Here is a 20,227-nt window from a genome sequence, read left to right on the forward strand (position 1 = left end):
GATCAGCAGTGTCAGGGGCCGGGCCCCCACAGGGCCACGTGCGGGTAGTACTGTGGTGATGACGACATCGTTTTGGTTTTTAATAAGAAAACAGTCGGACTCCACAGGACCGGTTCTGTGAGCTCAGTCAGCAGCTTGAAATCAAATCTAAGGTGATGTGAAGCATCTCCTTTGGTTTTTGTAGGACGCCGTTATTTTCAGCTCAAACGTCCCCCTGATGGACACGAGGACACGATTCCTCACCGTCAGCGACAGTTTGACGATTTAAGAGTCAGGAGACAGGAATAAATTAAAACACTTTATTACAGTCATTAAATCCACCTCAATAAACTGTTCATGTTCTGTGAAGAAGCTTTAAAACAGACTGCAGAGCTGAAGCAGAGACGTGTTCCACACCTTGTACCTGGTCACTGACCTGGTCAGTGACCTGGTGAACCTCCACCCTCGGTCCAGACGTTTAACCACAGCTAGTAAAAGAAGAAGTGATCATTCTGTGAATAGATTCTAAGTAATCAGAGGAACATTCAGCGTCACGCTTTCTGTCTCTTCCTCAGAACCAACCAGTGAAAAGTGAAGATTCGCTCCGAGCTCCTCGGCTCGGCGTGAACGGCGTGACGTGTTCTAACCGTCGGTGAAGGTGTCACGAGCTAAACGTGTTCATGAAGTGAAAACTGGTGCATTAACGTGTTTAACGTGTCATTAAAACTTCTGCTGCTGATGAAGATCACGTGGGAACTTCAACGCGTCTTAAACATCTTTTCAGTCCAACGTGATCCGAAGAGGGTCTGTGTCAACGTCCTGCAGCTTCGGCCTCTTCAACCTGATCCGTCGAGTCTCTGCTCAGACCTTGTCTCCTGTCGTGTTGTTGAGTCCTAGAGCCTGAACCACGTCCAGAGTGAGACCGCTCTTCAGAGTCCTCCTCACTGAAACACAGACATGGGACAGATTCAGTGAGAAAGGAGACCGAGACCAAAACCACTCGGTGTGTCTGAGGATGTTTCCACAACCGTCACCGTTTTACTTCTTATACTACATATATTACTTCTTATACTACATATATTACTTCTTATACTACATATATTACTTCTTATATTACGTATATTACTTCTTATATGTAGTATAAGAAGTAATATACGTAATATATTACTTCTTATAATACGTATATTACTTCTTATAATACATAGATTACTTCTTATAATAAATTCTTCTTATATTACATATATTACTTCTTATAATACGTATATTACTTCTTATAATACGTATATTACTTCTTATAATACATAGATTACTTCTTATAATACATAGATTACTTCTTATAATACATAGATTACTTCTTATAATAAATTACTTCTTATATTACATATATTGCTTCTTATAATATATTACTTCTTATTTTACATATATTACTTCTTATAATATATAGATTACTTCTTATAATATATTACTTCTTATATTACATATTACTTCTTATAATACATGTATTACTTCTTATATTACATATATTACTTCTTATAATACATGTATTACTTATATTACATATATTACTTCTTATAATATATTACTTCTTATATTACATATATTACTTCTTATATTACATATATTACTTCTTATAATACATATATTACTTCTTATATTACATATATTACTTCTTACAATACATATATTATTCTGTATATATGTCTAGTCTAGTTTATTCTAATCTAGTCTATTTCAGTTCATTCTAGTCTAGTCTAGTCCATTCTAATCTAGTCTAGTTCATTCTAGTCTAGTCCATTCTAGTCTAGTCTAGTTCATTCTAATCTAGTCTAGTTCATTCTAGTCTAGTCTAGTTTATGGTACGGGAGTTGCACTATAGCAGACAGAGGGAGGCTTCAGAGAGTAGTTAAATCAGATCATAGGCTGCCCACTCCCCTCCCTGTCAGACATTTACACCTCCCGCTGCCTCAGCAGAGCGGAGAACATCATCAAGGACAGTTCCCATCCAGCTTCTGGTCTGTTCAACCTGTCACCCTCAGGAAGGCGCTACAGGTGCCACAGAACGAGGACAAACAGACTCAAGAACAGCTTTTTCCCAAAAGCCATCACTGCCATAAATTCACATATGCACTGACTACCTACTGAACCATCCGAACTACTGAATGTTAAAAAAAGGAAAATAAAAATCCTCCTTGTATACTTTACAATCACTGTGCAATTTTCCACCTGCATATGTAGATATGATTGTATCCTGTTTTTTGTGTACACCACCTCATTTGACTTGCACTATTATACAATTCATCACTTCTGCTGCTACTGTTATTATTGTTATTTATGTTAAATTTATGCATGTTTGCACCAACAGTGAGATGCTTTTAATCTCATCATACATGTATATAATGTATATTGTATACGTGGACAGTGACAATAAAAAGGCATTCTATTCTATTCCATTTATTCTAGTCTAGTCTCTTCTAGTCTAGTCTCTTCTAGTCTAGTCTCTTCCAGTCTAGTCTAGTTTAGTCTAGTCTATTCTGTTCTCAATTTTAATAGATGCTACATTTCCAGCATCAGCTGCGGTGGAGTTGACTCTAACTGTTCTAATGAACTTACAGTAAAACACTAAACTCCAGGCGGTTTTAATGCAAAGATAAAAACGGGGATTTCTCTGTTAACTGCTGAATTTGTCTTTTTCCTTTTGTTGCCTGTTTGTTGCTTGTTGCTGCGGCAACCAGTGGACGGTGTTTAGCGGTTTGTGCGCGGCCGGTGCTCGGACAGGATCCGTGAGTTGCTGTTGTCGTCTTATCTTGTCTCTAAGTTTAACCCCTTCGTGCTGTGGAGGATTAACTGAGGAAGTGACAACAGAGATATGAAGCTGCACAGGTCTCATCCTGTTTTGGACACAGAGCTGCTGTTGTGTCTCAACAGAGTCTGAACCCGGCTGAACAGCTCGACCTTCTGAAGAGCAAACCCACCAACACGTTAGCGAGCAGAACTTTACGTCTGCAGCTCCTTGTTCCAGTTTACTGGCCTGAAGCCGAACGGAGGACGCAGCCTCTCATCTGGAGGTCCTTTCATCCTTTATTCATCCATCCTTTAATTCTTTTTCCATCCATCCATCCATCCTTCCTCCCAGCGGACTCCTTTCAGTGGCAGCAGCTCACGTCGTCAAGTGTCAACGTCAAAACTGTCATCGTCCATATTTACATTAAAGAACCAGAGAACTATTCTGGACTCTTCAGCACCTCAGCTCTGGTACTTACTTGACTTCCTGTTGAGTCGGGACCGTTTGCGGGCCTTTGGGCTGGACGGTCGGTCTGACGGATTCTTGGTAACGGACTTAACCAGTCGGTCCATGATCTCATCCGTGGCATCGTCCGGGGAGTTGGTCCCGTCTTCTTTGGCCACAGACACCGCAGATGGACTCACTCTGCCCAGACCTGAGGAACCAAGAACCAAAGAGTCAAAAAGGACCAGAACTGGACTAAACTCTGTTGTGAGGTCAGAATAAGGAAAGCTCTGGAGATGACCTGATCTGATCTGATCTGATCTGATCTGATCTGAGATAAAGAGACGGAGTCTTACTGCGGACGGCTCTGGAGCGTCTCAGGCCTCTGTCGTCCACAGTCAGACCGCTGCTGCTGCTGATCAGCAGGTTCTTCATGTTCTCGTGCTCCTCCTCCTGACCAGCAGCCACCTCTGACGGGCTGGAGACTGGAGCTGGACTGTCCTCGGGAGACGCGGCCCCTGAAAACTTCTCTGTCTGAGAGGACGAGGAGGAGGAATTATGAAGGCCTCAGAAGACAAACAGCATTTTAAGTGTAAAGTTCATTTCTGTCTTTGTGTTTCCTATCGACAGGGTTCACGTTGGAGGTCACTTGTCGGATCACACCAAGCTTCAGTTGGATCATTTACCTCGGTGATCATCTTGCCTCTGGTCTTGGTTCGTTCTCGGTGAGTGGCTCGTTTCCGTTTGAGGGTGAGGACTCGCTCTCTGGTGGTGCGATACTCCAGAGCGAACTCGCTGATGATCCGACAGAAGCTGGTGACTTTAATGTCCCGGACCGAGGAGGACGGCTGACCCAGGAACAGCAGGAAGGAGTGGAACCTGCAGGAGCAGCAGCAGTTTGTTTCTTCACATAATCCCACAGCAGCATCTCACTAGAATGTGTCTGTCTGTCTCTCTGTGTCTGTCTGTCTCTCTGTGTCTGTCTCTCTCTCTGTGTCTGTCTCTCTCTCTGTGTCTGCCTCTGTCTCTCTGTGTCTGCCTGTCTCTCTGTGTCTGCCTCTGTCTGTCTGTGTCTGTCTCTCTGTGTGTCTCTCTGTCTCTCTGTGTGTCTGTCTGTCTCTCTGTGTCTGTCTCTCTGTGTCTGTCTCTCTGTGTCTGTCTCTCTGTGTCTGTCTCTCTGTGTCTGTCTCTCTGTGTCTGTCTCTCTGTGTCTGTCTCTCTGTGTCTGTCTCTCTGTGTCTGTCTCTCTCTGTCTGTCTCTCTCTCTCTGTCTGTCTCTCTCTCTCTGTCTGTCTCTCTCTCTCTCTGTCTCTCTCTCTCTGTCTGTCTCTCTCTGTCTGTCTCTCTCTGTCTGTCTCTCTCTGTCTGTCTGTCTGTCTCTCTCTGTCTGTCTCTCTCTGTCTGTCTCTCTCTGTCTGTCTCTCTCTGTCTCTCTCTCTCTGTCTGTCTCTCTGTCTCTCTGTCTGTCTGTCTGTCTGTCTGTCTCTCTGTGTCTGTCTGTCTGTCTGTCTCTCTGACCTGTTGATGACCCGCCGGTGGACGACCTTCAGGATGATGATCCTCTGTGTACAGTCCTTCAGGAACTCCGTCATCTTGTTCTTCAGCACTGCTTTGGTTTCGTGTTTGGCTACCACCTTCAGGTTGTCCCATGATGCTTTGCAGCGTTTCTCCAGCTGGACCAGGTTTTCTGAGAGCAGCTCGAAGTCCACCTGGGGGGAAAAAACACAAACTCACCTGGTCACCGCCTGCTTGTTACCTGAACAGACTCACAGAACAGAGGAGATTCGGTAGGACTGGTACTTTGGCAGATCGGGTGATGGCGGGGATCTCGGAGTAGATGTCCGAGGATTCTGGGTAATTTTCCACCACCTGGTTGCAGGTGTGATGCAGCAGGGACTGACGGTGGACTGTGTCCTTCACCTCCACCACCTTCTCCAGGTAGTTCAGCTCAAAGCCTTTGGCCTGGACACACACACAGAGGCAGGAGCGGATTAAATCACTGTTGTCTGTGCAAACACAGTTTAGATCGAGCTCCGTCGGACCTGAACCAGTTCAGCTGCTCCACACCGAACGTAAATCCTGTTATGTTTAGATCTGATCTGTGATCATGAGAAAAGCTTTTACCACCGTCCTGAACGTGACACAAGAAGAGCTGAGTCAGCACTGGATGGTGACGTCACTGCAGGACGACCAATCACAAACGACCTCTTCCTGCGCACGTTCAAAAACCAGATAGTTGGTGATTTCTACCGGTTTTACTGGAGTTTTCTTACCAAATGAAATAAACGACAGTAAATCAGGTAGAAAATCAGAACAGTGGGAAAACAGTTCTGTTTTCAATGAGAGTCAGCTGAACCCAGCTTAAATTGATCATTTAAAGGACTAGTTCAGAGCTTTTCAAGTCATATGTAAGAACACATCTCGGTCGCTTTGACCATTTCCCCACAGCCATCGCTCTCAGCTGAGGCTCAGTCCACACCTTTGCAGAGTTACAGTCAGATTTCCCTCCTTTTGTTCCCTCAGCTTGTGTTGAACTGAGGTGGAGCGAGTGTAGATTTCAAAGAGAAATGCAGCAAAAACAGACGCTGAAACATGCACACGCTTGTTGCTAGTATCTGTTAGGTTTTTCTTTTTAAGTGAAAACATTGTTAATTACTGTGTTAATGCAGAAAGACTTTCCACAGGACACAGCGTCTGCTCAGTCTGCTCAGCTGTGTGTGTGACGTCAGACATTGTTCTCTAATGGAAAGAGACAATTTTACATGTAGTCATTAATCAGACGCTTTTATCCGGAGCGACTTACAGGTGAGCTGAAAGGAAAATATCAAAGTCAAGGAGACAAACTTTATAGCACGTTCCGTTTTCAGCAAGTTTCTGAAAATTGAGAGTGAGGCTGATCAAATCACACACAGAGAGGTTTGTGCTCTCACGTTGGAGCCGTTGAGGAAGTTTCCAATGGCGAGCAGTGTTGCCAGGATTCTCTTGAAGGTCTGGTTGGAGGCCAGCTGCTCCATGCCCAGCTTCAGGTCAAACAGGGGCTCTGCGATCTCCTGCAGATGGGGACACAGACAGTGACCTTCCTCTCTGTACACTGAACTAACAAACAGTCATGGTACAGGACAAAATTAAATGTTAAACAGGGTAAATAATAATAAAGAAGTTGCTTCTGTCTCAGATTCAGATTAATGGTCTCACCAGACAAAACACTGACCAACACTTAATGGTCTACAAAACACTGACCAACTGTGGCTGATGCTGAGAAGGCTGTGAAGAAGAGAGTCAGAATAAACAGAATCGGCAGCAGTCGGCACATCTCACCTCCCGTGTCAGTGTGTGCGTTACCTTTTCCAAAGCCTCGTAGTTGAGTTTGAAGGCCCAGAGCTGCAGGCGGGGGATCAGGGCGCTGATGGAGGCCAGACTGAAGAGGAACTGCTCCGCTGTGCCGAGGGGGACGTCGGGATTGGCCAGCTGAGCCTCCTGGATCTTCTGCTTCTCCTCCTCCGTGGGGGTCATGGTCAGGATCTTCTGCTCAGACAGGGTGGGTGGGGTGAGAGTTCTGTTTCAGTCTCTCAGGGCCTGGTCTAACTAGATCTCGGTGGTCTACTGAAATCTAGTTATCCAGTGATGAACGTGATAATCATCAGCACAGAGCTCGGGTCTTTACCTCGATTCCCTCTTTGCTGATGGCAAACTCGTCAAAGTTGAGGATGGCGGTCCTGATGACGTGGACGGCCGGCAGGACGGTCATACCGATGTTGATGGCGTTGCTCCTCTTTGGGTCCAGAACCAGAATCTCAGACTTTTTGGTCTCAGGTCCTTTCTGCTATCACAACCCCCCGACACATGTTAATGAATGTATGTTTTCTGTCACAATGCACATAGTCAGTTTTAACCTTGACGTTCTTTTATTTTAACCACTAATATTCCTGTGACCTGTGACCTTGAGGTCACAAGGTCTCAGTCCCACTTTATGCTCACAGAGACATCCTGAGACTCGGAGTCTGTCCGTCTCTGTCCATCAGTCGCCTGCTTTACTCACTGCTTAGTGTCAGTGACCAGACTGTGTCACTGCTGAAGTTTGGTGGTTTTGAAACTTCTTTTCATTTTTTGAGTCACGTTATAAACTGAATGGTAAATGGCTGTTTTAGGTCTCTAAGCTGCTGAAGCTTCTGTTTCAGTTGTTTTTCTCCCCAGAGGATGAACCCTGTAAAACTCACGTTCAGCTCCACGACTGTTCTACTTTCTTCTGTCTAACAACACAATCAGCCACATCTGTCATCATAGGTAAGAACTGGTCTGGTTACCTTGGTGACAGCCAGTTCCTTGGCTTTAGATTCAAACAGGTGCTCAAGGCGGGTGGTGTCCACAGCCACCTTGTCCAGAGATGCCCACACCGTCCCCTGACCGAATCGACACTTCTGAGGTCCGTCCGCCTGCTTCAGCTCCTTCCAGAACAATTTCACCAGCTTCTTCTTCTTCTGGGAGGACGTGGATGAGGGAGGAGGGGGAGGAGCACCTGGGGGAGGGGGGGGAGGTGGTGGGACTGGACAGGCTGGTGGAGGCGGAGGAGGAGGGGGAGGAGCAGCCAGGCCAGGTAGAGGAGGGGGAGGGGGAGGGATGCCAGCTAAGCAGAAGGAGGAGGTGGAGGAGTCGAAGGTGTCCACGTCCAAAACGTCAATGTCTTCGTCGTCTAGCAGGTCCGAAAAGTCCAGGTCTTTGATGCGCAGGGCAGCGGCGCTGGGTTGCAGCTGGTCCCAGGCGTCTGCAGGGGCTCTGGGGCCCAGCGGGGTCATCTGGGTCGACTCCAGGTGGTGGGCGTGGCTTTCCATGTCGATGCTGCTCTGCTGCCGGAGCTGCTGGTTCTGTTGGCGCATGTTGACACATTTAGAAGGAGGTCCTGAATCCTGGTCCTCAGGACCCACTACTGTGCTGCTACCTGAAGGTAGGACAGCAAGACTGTGGACCTGGAGGACCCGGATTCAGAATCCCCGATACACATTTGTCTATATGAGACATATATGATGACATCATCTAAACAACAAGCTCCACAAAAAGATCAACAACCATCACAGCCCAACACTGCAGAACTACCCAGCACAATATCAGAAGGAGTTAAACTGACTGAAAGCTTAAATGACACTGACCATCGAAGACGCTGAAGATCTCTGACCTCGACTTAAACAAGACAGAAGAGCTGATTTTAGTTTTTTTACTACTGGTTCTACTAACATCATTGATCTTCTGCTACAGAACTGTTTCACATAGTATCAGTTCAAATGTCCCTCTGAAAAATCTGCTTACACATGAAATATCTTCAACCTCCTCTTCCCAGTCAGACCAAACACCAAACATCACGGCATCATCTACAAAACTCCTCGCCGTCAACCAGCTAAGCTTCACGAACATCTCCACCTCTCCGACGGCCGTTTACTCTACAACATGAGAAAGATCTGACCTCAGCCCTCTGGATCTTCTACCCAGCTCTTCGCGCGGACACTCATCTCTCATCCTGACCACTGCAGAGTTCTACTGATCGGACGACCAGCTGCACAATCAGAACCCCACGTGATCCAAACTGCAGCAATACGTCTCATGTTTGATCAGGACACAAATCACCACAGTTCACGTCTCTGCTCCGACTTCCTGTAGCTGCTGCCTCAGGTTCAAGTCTCGGACTCTCACCTACAGAGTGGTCACCTCACAGCACCTTCCTACCTGAACTCCCTGTTCCAGGTCTACAGACCCTCTCTCATGCTGAACCACCAGTCAACAGTCCCTGGAGCACACAGACAGATCTTCAGCTCAGTGGTCCAACAGCTTCACTGCCAACATTCAAAACACTGTGAACACTCTTCCTATGCGACGCTCGTGTCTTCTGAAACTGGAACATGTCTTCTTCTTCTTCATCTCCTCCCTAACTGAGATAATTGACGAAGAGTGTCTGTGCTATTGGAAAATAAAAACAGGCTTTCAGAGACCAGGTCCCTGCACCAGGATTCAGACCTGTCTTTCTTCAGTCAGTCGGGCCAGTGCTGCCTGGGCGGAACCTTCTAGACCCTCCAGCTCCGTCCTCAGGGAGGTGTTGCTCTCGCTGGACTTAGGAGGCTCCACTGAGCGCGCTCTGAGGTCGGAGAGACGCTCCAACACACGACCCAGACCGCCCGGATCTCCACCACCTGTGAGGAGGGAAACACAGAGGTCTCAATCTGCCTCCATTTCCAGAACTAACAACAAAAAGCTGTCTGTCTCTGAAGTTAAAATTTTGTTCACTGCTAAAACGCTTTGTAAAAGTTCTGATGCCTTCCCGAGTCTGTACGTGCAGTGAGTCAGACTCCATTTGCGGAATTACCAGATTGTTTCTGCTCTGTGCCACTGGACGTTCAGTCAACTCTCTCACAGTCCATTACATGATCTTATCATTAGGACATAATCACTATGTTGTTTTATTTTATTATTATTTTCTCAGTGAAGGACTCGGACCGTTCAACTCCGACAGTGAAGGACGGCTTTCACGCTTCATGCTGAGGTTCTGTAACCTGCACTACAGATGTGCGATTCTCTCACCGGGCAGGAAGCTGCCTTCTTCCTCGATGTCAGAAGCAGCAGCCGTCGGGCTCAGCGGCCCCGGGGCAGTGGTCTTGGAGAAAAGCATGTCCAGCAGAAACTTCTTGTCGTTGGTCAACGTGCTGCACTTACGCTGCACAGGTGGCGCTGCACTCAGAAACATGTTGAGGTTAACACACACACACACACACGTTTCACATCACTCAGCAGCTGATGCAGTTCTACATGTCAACGCCAAGTCTACAGGTGAAAACTGAGACAAAAGTGTTTCACCTCGTTCCTCACATTTCCAAAACTGACCCGTGGGTTATTTGTGAGGTCATTTGAGATCGTTTTTTGTGTATTAGATTGATAAACACTACGACTTTTGAGGATCCTCTACCGTCCACAAACGGCAAATGTTTAAGGATGTTTCTGGTTTCATGTTTTAATGTGAGCCCCAGCAGTGACTCAGCTGAGCTAAATCTGGACTGAAGTGTGATTTATGCTGCAGCTGGAGTCCACACAGAGATCTGCTGAACCAGGTGAATCAGGTGTTACAGGACATGATGCTATACCTTGTGACTGCAGGAAGACAAACACCTGCAGACACCACCTCTTTATCCTCAGCATGTTTCTCAGTTCTTTTAAGTTTCTACAGTTTATACTGAAACAACATTTAGGTTTTCTCTTTGACACAAACTCAGGTCCCAGGGATACTGTCTGATGTGTCGGGTCCTGCTCATGTAGTTTATTCTGACCCAGCTGAGTCCTCCAGAAACTTGGACAGACTCTGAACTCTGTTAGGACAGCAGAGAGATTAGGTTGGTTTCTTACGTGGGTCATTCTGGGACTCCGGGCGTCTGTTAGTGTCCAGACTGCTGGATGCTGGAACTGAGGAAAAAGAAACAATGCACATTAACAGTAGGTTTCATCCTGACTCAGATACAAACACTGTGGTGATCTGTTGTTAATAAAAAGATTCACCAGGACACAACGGCTCCTCAGCCGGGACATCGCCGCCCTCCTCTACCGCCGGCTGTGGGCTCAGGGTTATGATGTCATCAGACGTGGACAGCCGAGGCTGGCTCAGCTGTTTGCTCCTCCTCTTCTTCTCCCACTGTGTGGCTGCCAGGCGGTGCAGGAAGGTGTCTCTGCAGGGTGGGGGTGAACAGGCATCACTTTCACACATGTTCGGAGAGAACAACGTCCTGAACAGCGTTTTTAAAGAATCACTCATTTGTCTTCTTCACAGACTCAAACCAGCACTGAATGTCTGAGACTCTGTTAGTGTCCAGACACTGTTCCCCCTCAACTGACTCAGATGTTTCTCTGCACTGTGAACAAACCAAATCAGGTTCCTATAGCAGGACCAGTCCACTTCCACATATGGATCTGCACCTCTGTGACCACTGTCAGAACACTCAGGTCAGAATCCACTTGTCTGCACAGTACGGAGAGGGCGTTTGACATGTGTTGGACTTTTATGGAGAATTTCTGTTCTGGACAAACTTTATTTACTCACTAGAGACTCGGAGTGGATCGGTGGGAAGTGTTTCTAACGAGAGTCCCAGAGTCCCAGACACGACACACTGCTGGTTTGAGTCTGAAGATGACGTTTGTTGACAAGAAGACAAATACTGGACAGCACCACACGTGAGCATCAGAGTCATTTTCTTTGTTCAGCGTCAAATCAAAGCAGCCACAGGCAGATTAAACATAACCTATCATAAGCCCCACCACCAGGACACGCACAGCTCGTACCGCAGCGCTCATATGTACGATTTTACCATCGAGAGAAACGGCGTCGCGGTTATGAGCTGAAGAAGCTCAGAGAAACTGACCCTTTAACAGACGCCTCTTATTTTTATTGACTACTGACAAACTCTGAGACCAGAGCAGAGTTTTAGATCCTTCGTGCTTCACTGACAGATCCAGATCAAAGCTGGACCGCAGAACAACCAAGGGAACCGTGTTCAGGTCTGAGGCCCAGGTCCAGGTCTGTAATTAGCTGTCTGAGCTTCACAGCTACAACTTTATGAGTCTCTATTGTTGTGGTGTGAATTGCAGAGGACCAAAGACCTAGACCAGGTCCAGGACCAGATCCAGGCCTGGGAGACCACAACAGGACCGAGGGGGGGTACAGTAGTGTGAACCAGAGCTGACTGACTAACTGGATATGTTGAAGTGACGTCCGACCTTAAGGTAAATCAGTTCTGAACAGTTCTCGGTCTAAATATTTTGATGAAGGCGGTTTCTGTGCTCACTGATGTAAAGGGGGTGGACAAAATAACAGAAACACCCGAGGACAATACAGGTAAACATCTACATGCAGCTGAACCAACACTGCACAACCCAACACCAGGCTGCATTAACCCAACACACAGACACACAGACACACACACACACACACACACACACACAGAGTCAGTGACAGAAGCCCGACTGTCCTCCCTCCAGCTCCCAGCATGCAATGGGGCTGTAGCAGTACTTACGCAAACTTCCTCAGAACTGGCTTGTCCATATTTACATTATAGTCATCTGGGCTGCAGAGACACAACACAGAGCTGAGCAGGACACACACACAGAAAACCAAGTTCCTGAGCTGATCCAGTTCTCAGGTTCTAGTCCACCTACTCCACCTTGGTTTGGTTCCTGTCTGACTCAGCAGGTAGAAAACTTAAACCTTTCTGACACAGTCCAGAAACAACGAGCATCACGCAAGAAGCAGCAGGAGAAACAGACATTTAAGAGTGTTAGTCCTGTTCAGTTCAGACCCGATGAAGAATCAGAAACTGATCTCATGAAAACCAGTTCTACCTTCAGAGACCTGCATGAGGTCCGATCTGGACTCACTCATTCATTCATTCACTATGTCAGACTCTTGTTAGAAAACTAACCCAAACCACAGTCACGCATCGTGGTCCACAGTCCACAAACTGGACAACGTCACAGGTACGATCTGACCACAGGTGATCAGCTGCACAAAACTGAGTCACTGAACTAAACCGGATTAAACTTCAGCTCCTCTGCATCTGTAGCTTCTTTATCTTCTCAGAAACAGTCTCAGCCCGGTTCGGATCCAGGACCAGAAGGAGGGACCCACCAAAGCTACAGCAGGTCTCCGGACTTTTCTGAGTCAGTGAACAACTGTCGGTGGCCTAAGATTTAAATCTTGTTTTATGCAGCTGAGCACCAGGACAACTACAGACACAGGAGGAGGAGGAGGAGGAGGAGGAAGAGCGGACTTACCAGAACACCTGGTCATCCTCCCCAGAGCTGGGGGAGGAACGGGGGAGGGGGGTAAATGATAAGGTGATAAAAGAAAGAGAGAGAGAGAAATTAGAGCAATAGATGAAACATTATGAAGTTATAATGAGGGGCGGGGGGTGGGGGGGAAGAGAGACTGGGAGGGAGAGAGAGACAGAGAGAGGAAGAGATAGAGAGAGGAAGAGATAGAGAGAGAAATTAGAGCAACAGATGAAACATTATGAAGTTATAATGGGGGGCGGGGGGGCAGAGAGACTGGGAGGGAGAGAGACAGATCGAGAGAGAGACAGATGAGATGCAGGAAGGAACCAGGAAAAGTAAGAACGTGATAAAAGATCCAGAAACCACGTCAAGGTGTTAACGACATCATTCAGATTTTACATTTAAAACCCAGAAATAATCTAGAAATGACGGAAACACACAATCATGTCATTTAACCTCTACAGCATCGTGGTTACTGTGGCTACAGCATCGTGGTTACCGCGGATACCGCAGTCATGGTTACCACACAACCCAGCCCAGGTTATCTGCTTCACTTACTTAAAACTGGTTTTAGTCTCCGTCTTACTGCCGGGCTGCTCTGGGTTCAACTGGAGAGAGACATCTGAGGGGGACGAGCTGCAACACAGAGAGACAGAGACTCAGAGAGAGACAGACAGAGAGAGGGAGACAGGCAGAGAGAGAGACATCTGAGGGGGACGAGCTGCAACACAGAGAGACAGAGACTCAGAGAGAGACAGACAGAGAGAGGGAGACAGGCAGAGAGAGAGACATCTGAGGGGGACGAGCTGCAACACAGAGAGACAGAGACTCAGAGAGAGACAGGCAGAGAGAGGGAGACGGGCAGAGAGAGAGAGAGAGACAGGCAGAGAGAGAGAGACAGGCAGAGAGAGAGAGACAGGCAGAGAGAGAGACATCTGTGGGGGACGAGCTGCAACACAGAGAGACAGAGACTCAGAGAGAGACAGGCAGAGAGAGGGAGACAGGCAGAGAGAGAGAGAGAGACAGGCAGAGAGAGAGACATCTGAGGGGGACGAGCTGCAACACAGAGAGACAGAGACTCAGAGAGAGACAGGCAGAGAGAGGGAGACAGGCAGAGAGAGAGACATCTGAGGGGGACGAGCTGCAACACAGAGAGAGTAGTTAGTTAGTTGGAGTTAGTTAGTTGGAGTTAGTTAGAGTTAGTTGGAGTTAGTTGGTTGGAGTTAGTTAGTTAAAGTTAGTTAGTTGGAGTTAGTTGGTTAGAGTTAGTTGGTTAGAGTTAGTTAGTTGGAGTTAGTTAGTTGGAGTTAGTTAGTTGGAGTTAGTTAGTTGGAGTTAGTTAGTTGGAGTTAGTTAGTTGGAGTTAGTTGGTTGGAGTTAGTTAGTTGGAGTTAGTTAGTTGGAGTTAGTTAGTTGGAGTTAGTTAGAGTTAGTTAGTTGGAGTTAGTTGGTTGGAGTTAGTTAGTTGGAGTTAGTTGGTTGGAGTTAGTTGGTTGGAGTTAGTTGGTTGGAGTTAGTTAGTTGGAGTTAGTTAGTTGGAGTTAGTTAGTTGGAGTAGCAGATCCAAAGCTCAACGTTACAGACCTGCAGGCGGCTGACGGCTCCTCAGAGATGGAGCTGGTTTTGGAGAAGAGTCTGGACTTCCTGCTCAGACCCAGAGCTGACATGTGGTGGCTGAGGAAAGAGCGACTCCTAGTGGTCGGGATAGAGCACAGCACCGAGAGAGAGTAGGGAACACACCCAGGGTTAACAAATCAGAGACACCCAAAACCAGAACCAGAATCCAGACAGACATGCAGAGAGAGAGAGAGAGAGAGGGGACGAAGCCTTTATCGTCCTTAGAGTTTTTAACAGTTTTTAATGTTTTTTTAAACGATTTAACATTTTTGTTTTTCTTTTTTTTTTGTTTTTTTGTTTTTTTGTTTAAACGTTTTGTTTTTACGTTTAAAAAACGTTTTTTGACGAGAACTGACTGACGTCTGTTTTTGTCTCTACCGTCTGATTGGTCCTCCCTGTGTCTCTGTGGACAGATTAAGCTAAGAAGCCTGATCCTTCATCATAAATTTAAAAACAGTTTGAGTCTGAACCGTTTCCTGCTTGTTTCCCTAATCAACCATCGCCTCCTCAGCGTCTCGGTCAGACCGTTTCTTCTTTCAAACCAATGTCGGCTTCCTGTCTGATTGTTGGAGCGGGGAACTGCACACGGGAAGAGTGGGTGAAGATGTAAAATAAGTATTTTTAGTGATTTTCTTCGTCTCCTCGTGTGTGTACAGACCGACAGACACTTCTCCAATTCAAACAAAATCAAAAGAAACTCTGTTAAAATATTATTATACGTTTATATATTTCGTGTTGGTCAAGCTGATTTTCTTCTGTAGTTTTTAGAAACTATACCGGTCGGGTTCCAGCTCCTGCACATTCATGAGCAGAAGGAACTTACGGGCTGGACGGCGTCTTCATGTCCTGCTCTGTGGTCATGGTACCATTGGGGGCAGTCTGAGGGGGAACAGGAGACCCTCTCTGGGATCCAGATGGACTGCAGGTGGGGCTGCTAGAATCAGAGGTCAGCGGAGAGGACGGCCTGCTGCCGAGCCCGGGCGTGGGGCTGGTGGAGGAGACCACAGGGTCAGCGGTGGAGGGGGAGAGGAATGCACTGGGTGTGGGGGACGCAGGCCGGGAGGATCCTGCGGAGGAAGACAGGAGGTCAGGGAGGTTTTGGCTGGATGAGCGGCGACTCCTCCGTCCCTCCTGCTCGCCTGTGGCCATCTTTCTTCTCTCTTTACGAATGGGGTGGGACGAGTCTTCCACATCACCGTCCTCATGCCTCAGAGCTGTCTGCAACACACACAAGAACACGTTTTAAAAAGCAGATTAGTCTTCTTGAAAATAAACACACGGAGGGTTAATGACTGTCAGACTAAAGTCCCGCGATGTGCAGTGACCAGCATTCGTTACATGTATCAGCTGCTGTTCCTGTCGCCGTTACCTCGTACACGGTGAACTGTGCTCTGAGCTCAGGTTCTGCTCCCTTGTTGTTCATGTGTTTCTGGATGATGGTCTCCATCCCCAGCTGCTCCAGACTGTCCGTCACATCGTAGAACGAATCCTGGTCGGGCAGCGCTGCCAGAGTCTGACACAAACACAGAAAACACAGTACAAGTTGTTGACAGTGTCACAGTGAAGCCAGCGTGCAGGGAGCGGCTGTACTTTACCTTGTTGATGAGAGTCATAGTGAACATGAGCAGTTCTGGGTCGGAGCCGTTTTTTTCCTGCAGAACCTCCATCACATAACTCCATGGCTGCACACCTACCCCCCCCCCCCCCCCCCCAACACACACACACACACACACACACACACACACACACACACACAGTGTGTTGGTCCCGAGCAAAGTCCAGACTCACTTTTCTGTCCGTGCTGCTGAGGTCAAACTTTATTAACCAAAGCACTTTTACCTTCATTGGTTCTTTATTTTCCTAGACTCTAATATTAAAACACCAGCCGCTGCATTTGAATGAAGCATTTCCAAAGTGAGTTACCTCTGTTTCCGTCCACCGTGTTGACAGCCTGGATGAGTAGAGGACTGTTGGACTCTGCATATTCCACAAAGACGATGAGCAGCTTCAGAGCCGTTTTCACCACCAGACGAGACTGAGGCAGGATAAAGATGTTCAGTACGTGTCCAGCAGGTGGCGTCAGCGACTAGTTCTACCTCTGACTCTGCTCCTGTCTCACTGACTGCTGCAGAGGAAGAACTCTGCAACTTCATGAAACTAGACTTTATTACATCACTTGTCTCAGCAGTAACCCCTTTAACAGTTTTGTTTTCAGGTGTGAACTCACTGTAGTGTCGAGTGTACCTGGATAATATCATGACCCATGACTCTGTTTGAAAGTTCCTACGCGGACATGAGAGACTCAGTTGAATCTATCAATACATGCTGTGTTTTACCTGTTCAGACTCATGTAACTGTACTACATCATGGAGTAGGTGAGTACACATCATCAGGTCAGTGACCTCCTCAGTTTGGGGTTCTCCTTTTGTTGTGTGGTTCAGGACTCACCAGACTTCCCGTCAGCGTGTAGAGCCACTGCACCGTCTCATTGTGATTTATCACTCCGTTCATTCCATCCACAAACAGCATGATCTGACTGAGAGCTGACGACACACGGACAGATACACAGAAGCGAGCAGTCAGGTTTCCATACTCGAATACAGAAGCTCCAGAGGAACGGTTTGTTGGACAGGTGAAAGAAACTGTTTCTGCATGTGAGCCTCATTTATTTATTTATTAGTTTCTGTGGGTTCAGACAGAGCTACTGGGGCCCGAACTGAGAACGCCAGCTCCAGCTGCAGCTCCAGATTTTATGTACACGTGAGTAAAGTGTTACCTTTAAAACAGCTGTACAGCCCGCTGAGGTGGAAAATCAGTTAAGTTTGTGGACAGAGACGGAAGCTGTGTCCGTTTCTGTGGCAACTACTGAGCGATGTAACTGATAGGACTCAAAACTACCCACAGATTCTGTCATGAACCGAAACCACACACCGTTTACAGGAACTCAGTGTGGATAGTCAGAGGTTTGGGGTAAAGCACCCCTATGATGATCAGTGCAGGTCCTCAACTCTCTGACCACCGGTCAGTCTCACCTCTCAGGATGTAGTTCTGGTAGTTGTGGTCAGCCTCTGCTCCAACTTTAATGAAACATGTCAAACCTTCAGAGGCCACAAACTCTGGAACCAGGTCTTTATCATCCTGCAGAGACCAGGCAGAAGAGACAGAGTGTAAAACTGGACAGGACACGTTTGTATAATTTATGATTCGGTCATTACAAGTAAATAATAATAATAATAATAATATAATAATAATAATAATAATAATAATAATAATAATAATAATAATAATAACAACAACAACAATAATAATAATATAACAATAACCATAATAATAATAATAACAATAATAATAATAATATAACAATAACCATAATAATAATAATAACAATAATAATAATATAACAATAACAATAATAATAATAATAATATAATAATAATAATAATAATAATAATAATAATAACAATAACAATAATAATAATAAAAATAATAATAATAATATAACAATAACAATAATAATAATAATAATAATAACAAAATGATGATGATGAGGATTATTATTATATTATTATTCCTCAGATCGTTGCTGGCTGCCAAACGTATGAGGGCGCTGTGTGTTGAAGCTGCTCCTGTTTTTCTCAGATAGTCCAGTGATGTACGGAGTATATCAATAACTCCACAGTGGTTAAAAGACTGGATAAAGCCTGGACAGACCATTCAGGAAATAAAACTTAATGACAAAAGTGTGAATGTTACCTGGAAAAGCTGTTTGAGGGAGAAGAGAGACCGTCTGAGCTCTGGACCGTGAGAGTTATACAGCTTCTCTGAAACATAGGAACAGGAAACGGAGCAAGTCCATTTACAAGTGACAGCGACAAATCGCATCGGTTAATCAGCAATAACACCGTACACACAGGAGCTGGCTTATTAGAAACAGAAGCGTCACTGTGTGGAAACTGTGCAGTGGACACATCCTATCAGTCCAAATCTGACTTAAACTTAGAATCTACAAGCTCAGCTGCTGCTCAGTCTATTTTCAGGATGGAGCTACAGCGTCACGTACCCAACACAGTTTATCTCATCTCTAAACTGCATTAATATGATTGGACACAAGTGCATTTGAATCGAGATTCTAGAAAGACGATGATTATTCTGACGTGTCAGTTCTACCCGCTGAGCAGCGGCTGCATGTGGACAGAAATAGTGCCGACTCACGCCGTCGTCACATGCTGCTATAGTGAAGTCGGCGTCATCTGTGCCACTTTTTAGGAACTGAGAAAAACACTTGGTTTATTTGAAGCAAGCTTCCAAAACTAGTCTGTGTGGGGCTGATGATACGCAACGGAGTGTGTGGGACCACCTTCAGGATCTGGTTTGGATTTTAACATGTTCTGTTGCATTTCACACCTGCAAAAACAACCTGAGGCTACAGTGAAATACAGCATCAGAACATGTTTTTTGGGTTATAAAATCCCCTCAACCCAACATTGAAGCAGATTCTCTGGTTAAATTGGACTTGGACTAAAGCCAGAAGAGGTTCAGTGGGTCTGGGTTTGTGTGGGTTAAGGATGGGTGTCCAGAGAGGAATGAAACCATTTCCACTTTCAGAGGAGACATTTCACATTCAGCAACAACAGGGGGGAGAGCGAAACAACATGGAGTGATGAAGGCAACTGATGAAGAGTTCAACACACTGCTCCAGACTCGTATGTACAGTCACCAATCCTCATAGCAACCATCAAACAACTAAATAGCAACCTTTTCAGGAATAACCCCCAAGTACATAACAAAGAAATATGACTTTCTTGGCTATTACTCCAAATACCTGACAACCACCTCATAACGCTCCAACAACCCCGAGGCAGAATCCCAGACAAGGCACCTTTATGTATTTCATTCAGGCAACGAGAAGCAACAGTGGGAACAACACGCAACAAGCTCAGACCGAGTCAGTAATCCCAAAATTAATTGTTATGACTGAGGGAGTGATGTGGTCAGGTCTCCAGGTTGCTGGTCTGAAGTCATCCAAGTATGTTTTGGAAAGACACGACACCGTTAGAATCCACGATGAGGCCACAAATACGTTTAAATATGCTCTGCAGCCTCCTGACGGTTGTTAAGTTTTCACCTTCAGTAAGGAACATGTTTATCATCACTTTACGGGGAGTTTTGTGTTGGACCATTTCTTCAGCGCAGAGAAGTGACTGCTCTCAGCAAAGAAATGGTCAAACTCCTACCCGAACTCTCAGCAGGTCCAACCCTGAAAGGTGCTCCATATATTTGTCTGAGGAGTTCGGCCTGGGATCAGATACTGAACACAAACATACAAACAAACAAACAAACAAACAAACAAACAAACAAACAGGACTAAACTGTATTAAACCAGTTCATGAGAAAATGACTCAGTGATACAAATCAAAGCAGAAATAAGGATATGAAACAAAAGAGAATATAAACACAGAGTCAGCAACTACGGAGCGTCACAGTAGCAGGAAGTCTGGGGAGTCATGGAAACGTGAACTACGAGTAGTGACTCCATCTCCTCTGGTCGCCATGGTCACCAACAGCTGCACACCCCATAATTACAAAGGAGAGATTCCTCAGTTTACTGGT

The 20,227-nt window shown here is 46.1% G+C and overlaps 1 protein-coding gene across 6 annotated transcripts in view; it reads right to left on the bottom strand.

Moving 5' to 3' along the window:
* Window positions 1-285: 285 nt before the first annotated feature.
* fhod1 (formin homology 2 domain containing 1) overlaps window positions 286-20,227 on the bottom strand; it is a 36,088-nt gene continuing 16,146 nt past the window's right edge. The window contains exons 4-28 of one of the 6 annotated variants that reach the window (XM_026379099.1): window positions 18,371-18,438; window positions 17,650-17,755; window positions 17,066-17,160; window positions 16,541-16,652; window positions 16,213-16,307; window positions 15,987-16,130; window positions 15,441-15,835; window positions 14,585-14,692; window positions 13,559-13,636; window positions 13,001-13,027; window positions 12,244-12,294; window positions 10,736-10,902; window positions 10,586-10,642; window positions 9,770-9,916; window positions 9,209-9,381; window positions 7,510-8,067; window positions 6,870-7,025; window positions 6,548-6,730; window positions 6,136-6,255; window positions 5,006-5,167; window positions 4,724-4,914; window positions 3,892-4,084; window positions 3,562-3,739; window positions 3,240-3,416; window positions 286-923 (exon numbers count right to left, since the gene is read on the bottom strand). In XM_026379099.1, the coding sequence (XP_026234884.1) occupies window positions 841-923; window positions 3,240-3,416; window positions 3,562-3,739; window positions 3,892-4,084; window positions 4,724-4,914; window positions 5,006-5,167; window positions 6,136-6,255; window positions 6,548-6,730; window positions 6,870-7,025; window positions 7,510-8,067; window positions 9,209-9,381; window positions 9,770-9,916; window positions 10,586-10,642; window positions 10,736-10,902; window positions 12,244-12,294; window positions 13,001-13,027; window positions 13,559-13,636; window positions 14,585-14,692; window positions 15,441-15,835; window positions 15,987-16,130; window positions 16,213-16,307; window positions 16,541-16,652; window positions 17,066-17,160; window positions 17,650-17,755; window positions 18,371-18,438 (3,824 nt within the window). In that variant the 3' untranslated portion in view covers window positions 286-840. Of the gene's footprint in view, window positions 924-3,239; window positions 3,417-3,561; window positions 3,740-3,891; window positions 4,085-4,723; window positions 4,915-5,005; window positions 5,168-6,135; window positions 6,256-6,547; window positions 6,731-6,869; window positions 7,029-7,509; window positions 8,068-9,208; window positions 9,382-9,769; window positions 9,917-10,585; window positions 10,643-10,735; window positions 10,903-12,243; window positions 12,295-13,000; window positions 13,028-13,558; window positions 13,637-14,584; window positions 14,693-15,440; window positions 15,836-15,986; window positions 16,131-16,212; window positions 16,308-16,540; window positions 16,653-17,065; window positions 17,161-17,649; window positions 17,756-18,370; window positions 18,439-20,227 lie in introns of all 6 variants that reach the window. The other 5 variants (XM_026379098.1, XM_026379102.1, XM_026379100.1 and 2 more) reach the window with 5 other exon arrangements.

The sequence above is a fragment of the Anabas testudineus genome, chromosome 3, assembly GCF_900324465.2.
Source record: "Anabas testudineus chromosome 3, fAnaTes1.2, whole genome shotgun sequence".
Taxonomy (NCBI): domain Eukaryota; kingdom Metazoa; phylum Chordata; class Actinopteri; order Anabantiformes; family Anabantidae; genus Anabas; species Anabas testudineus.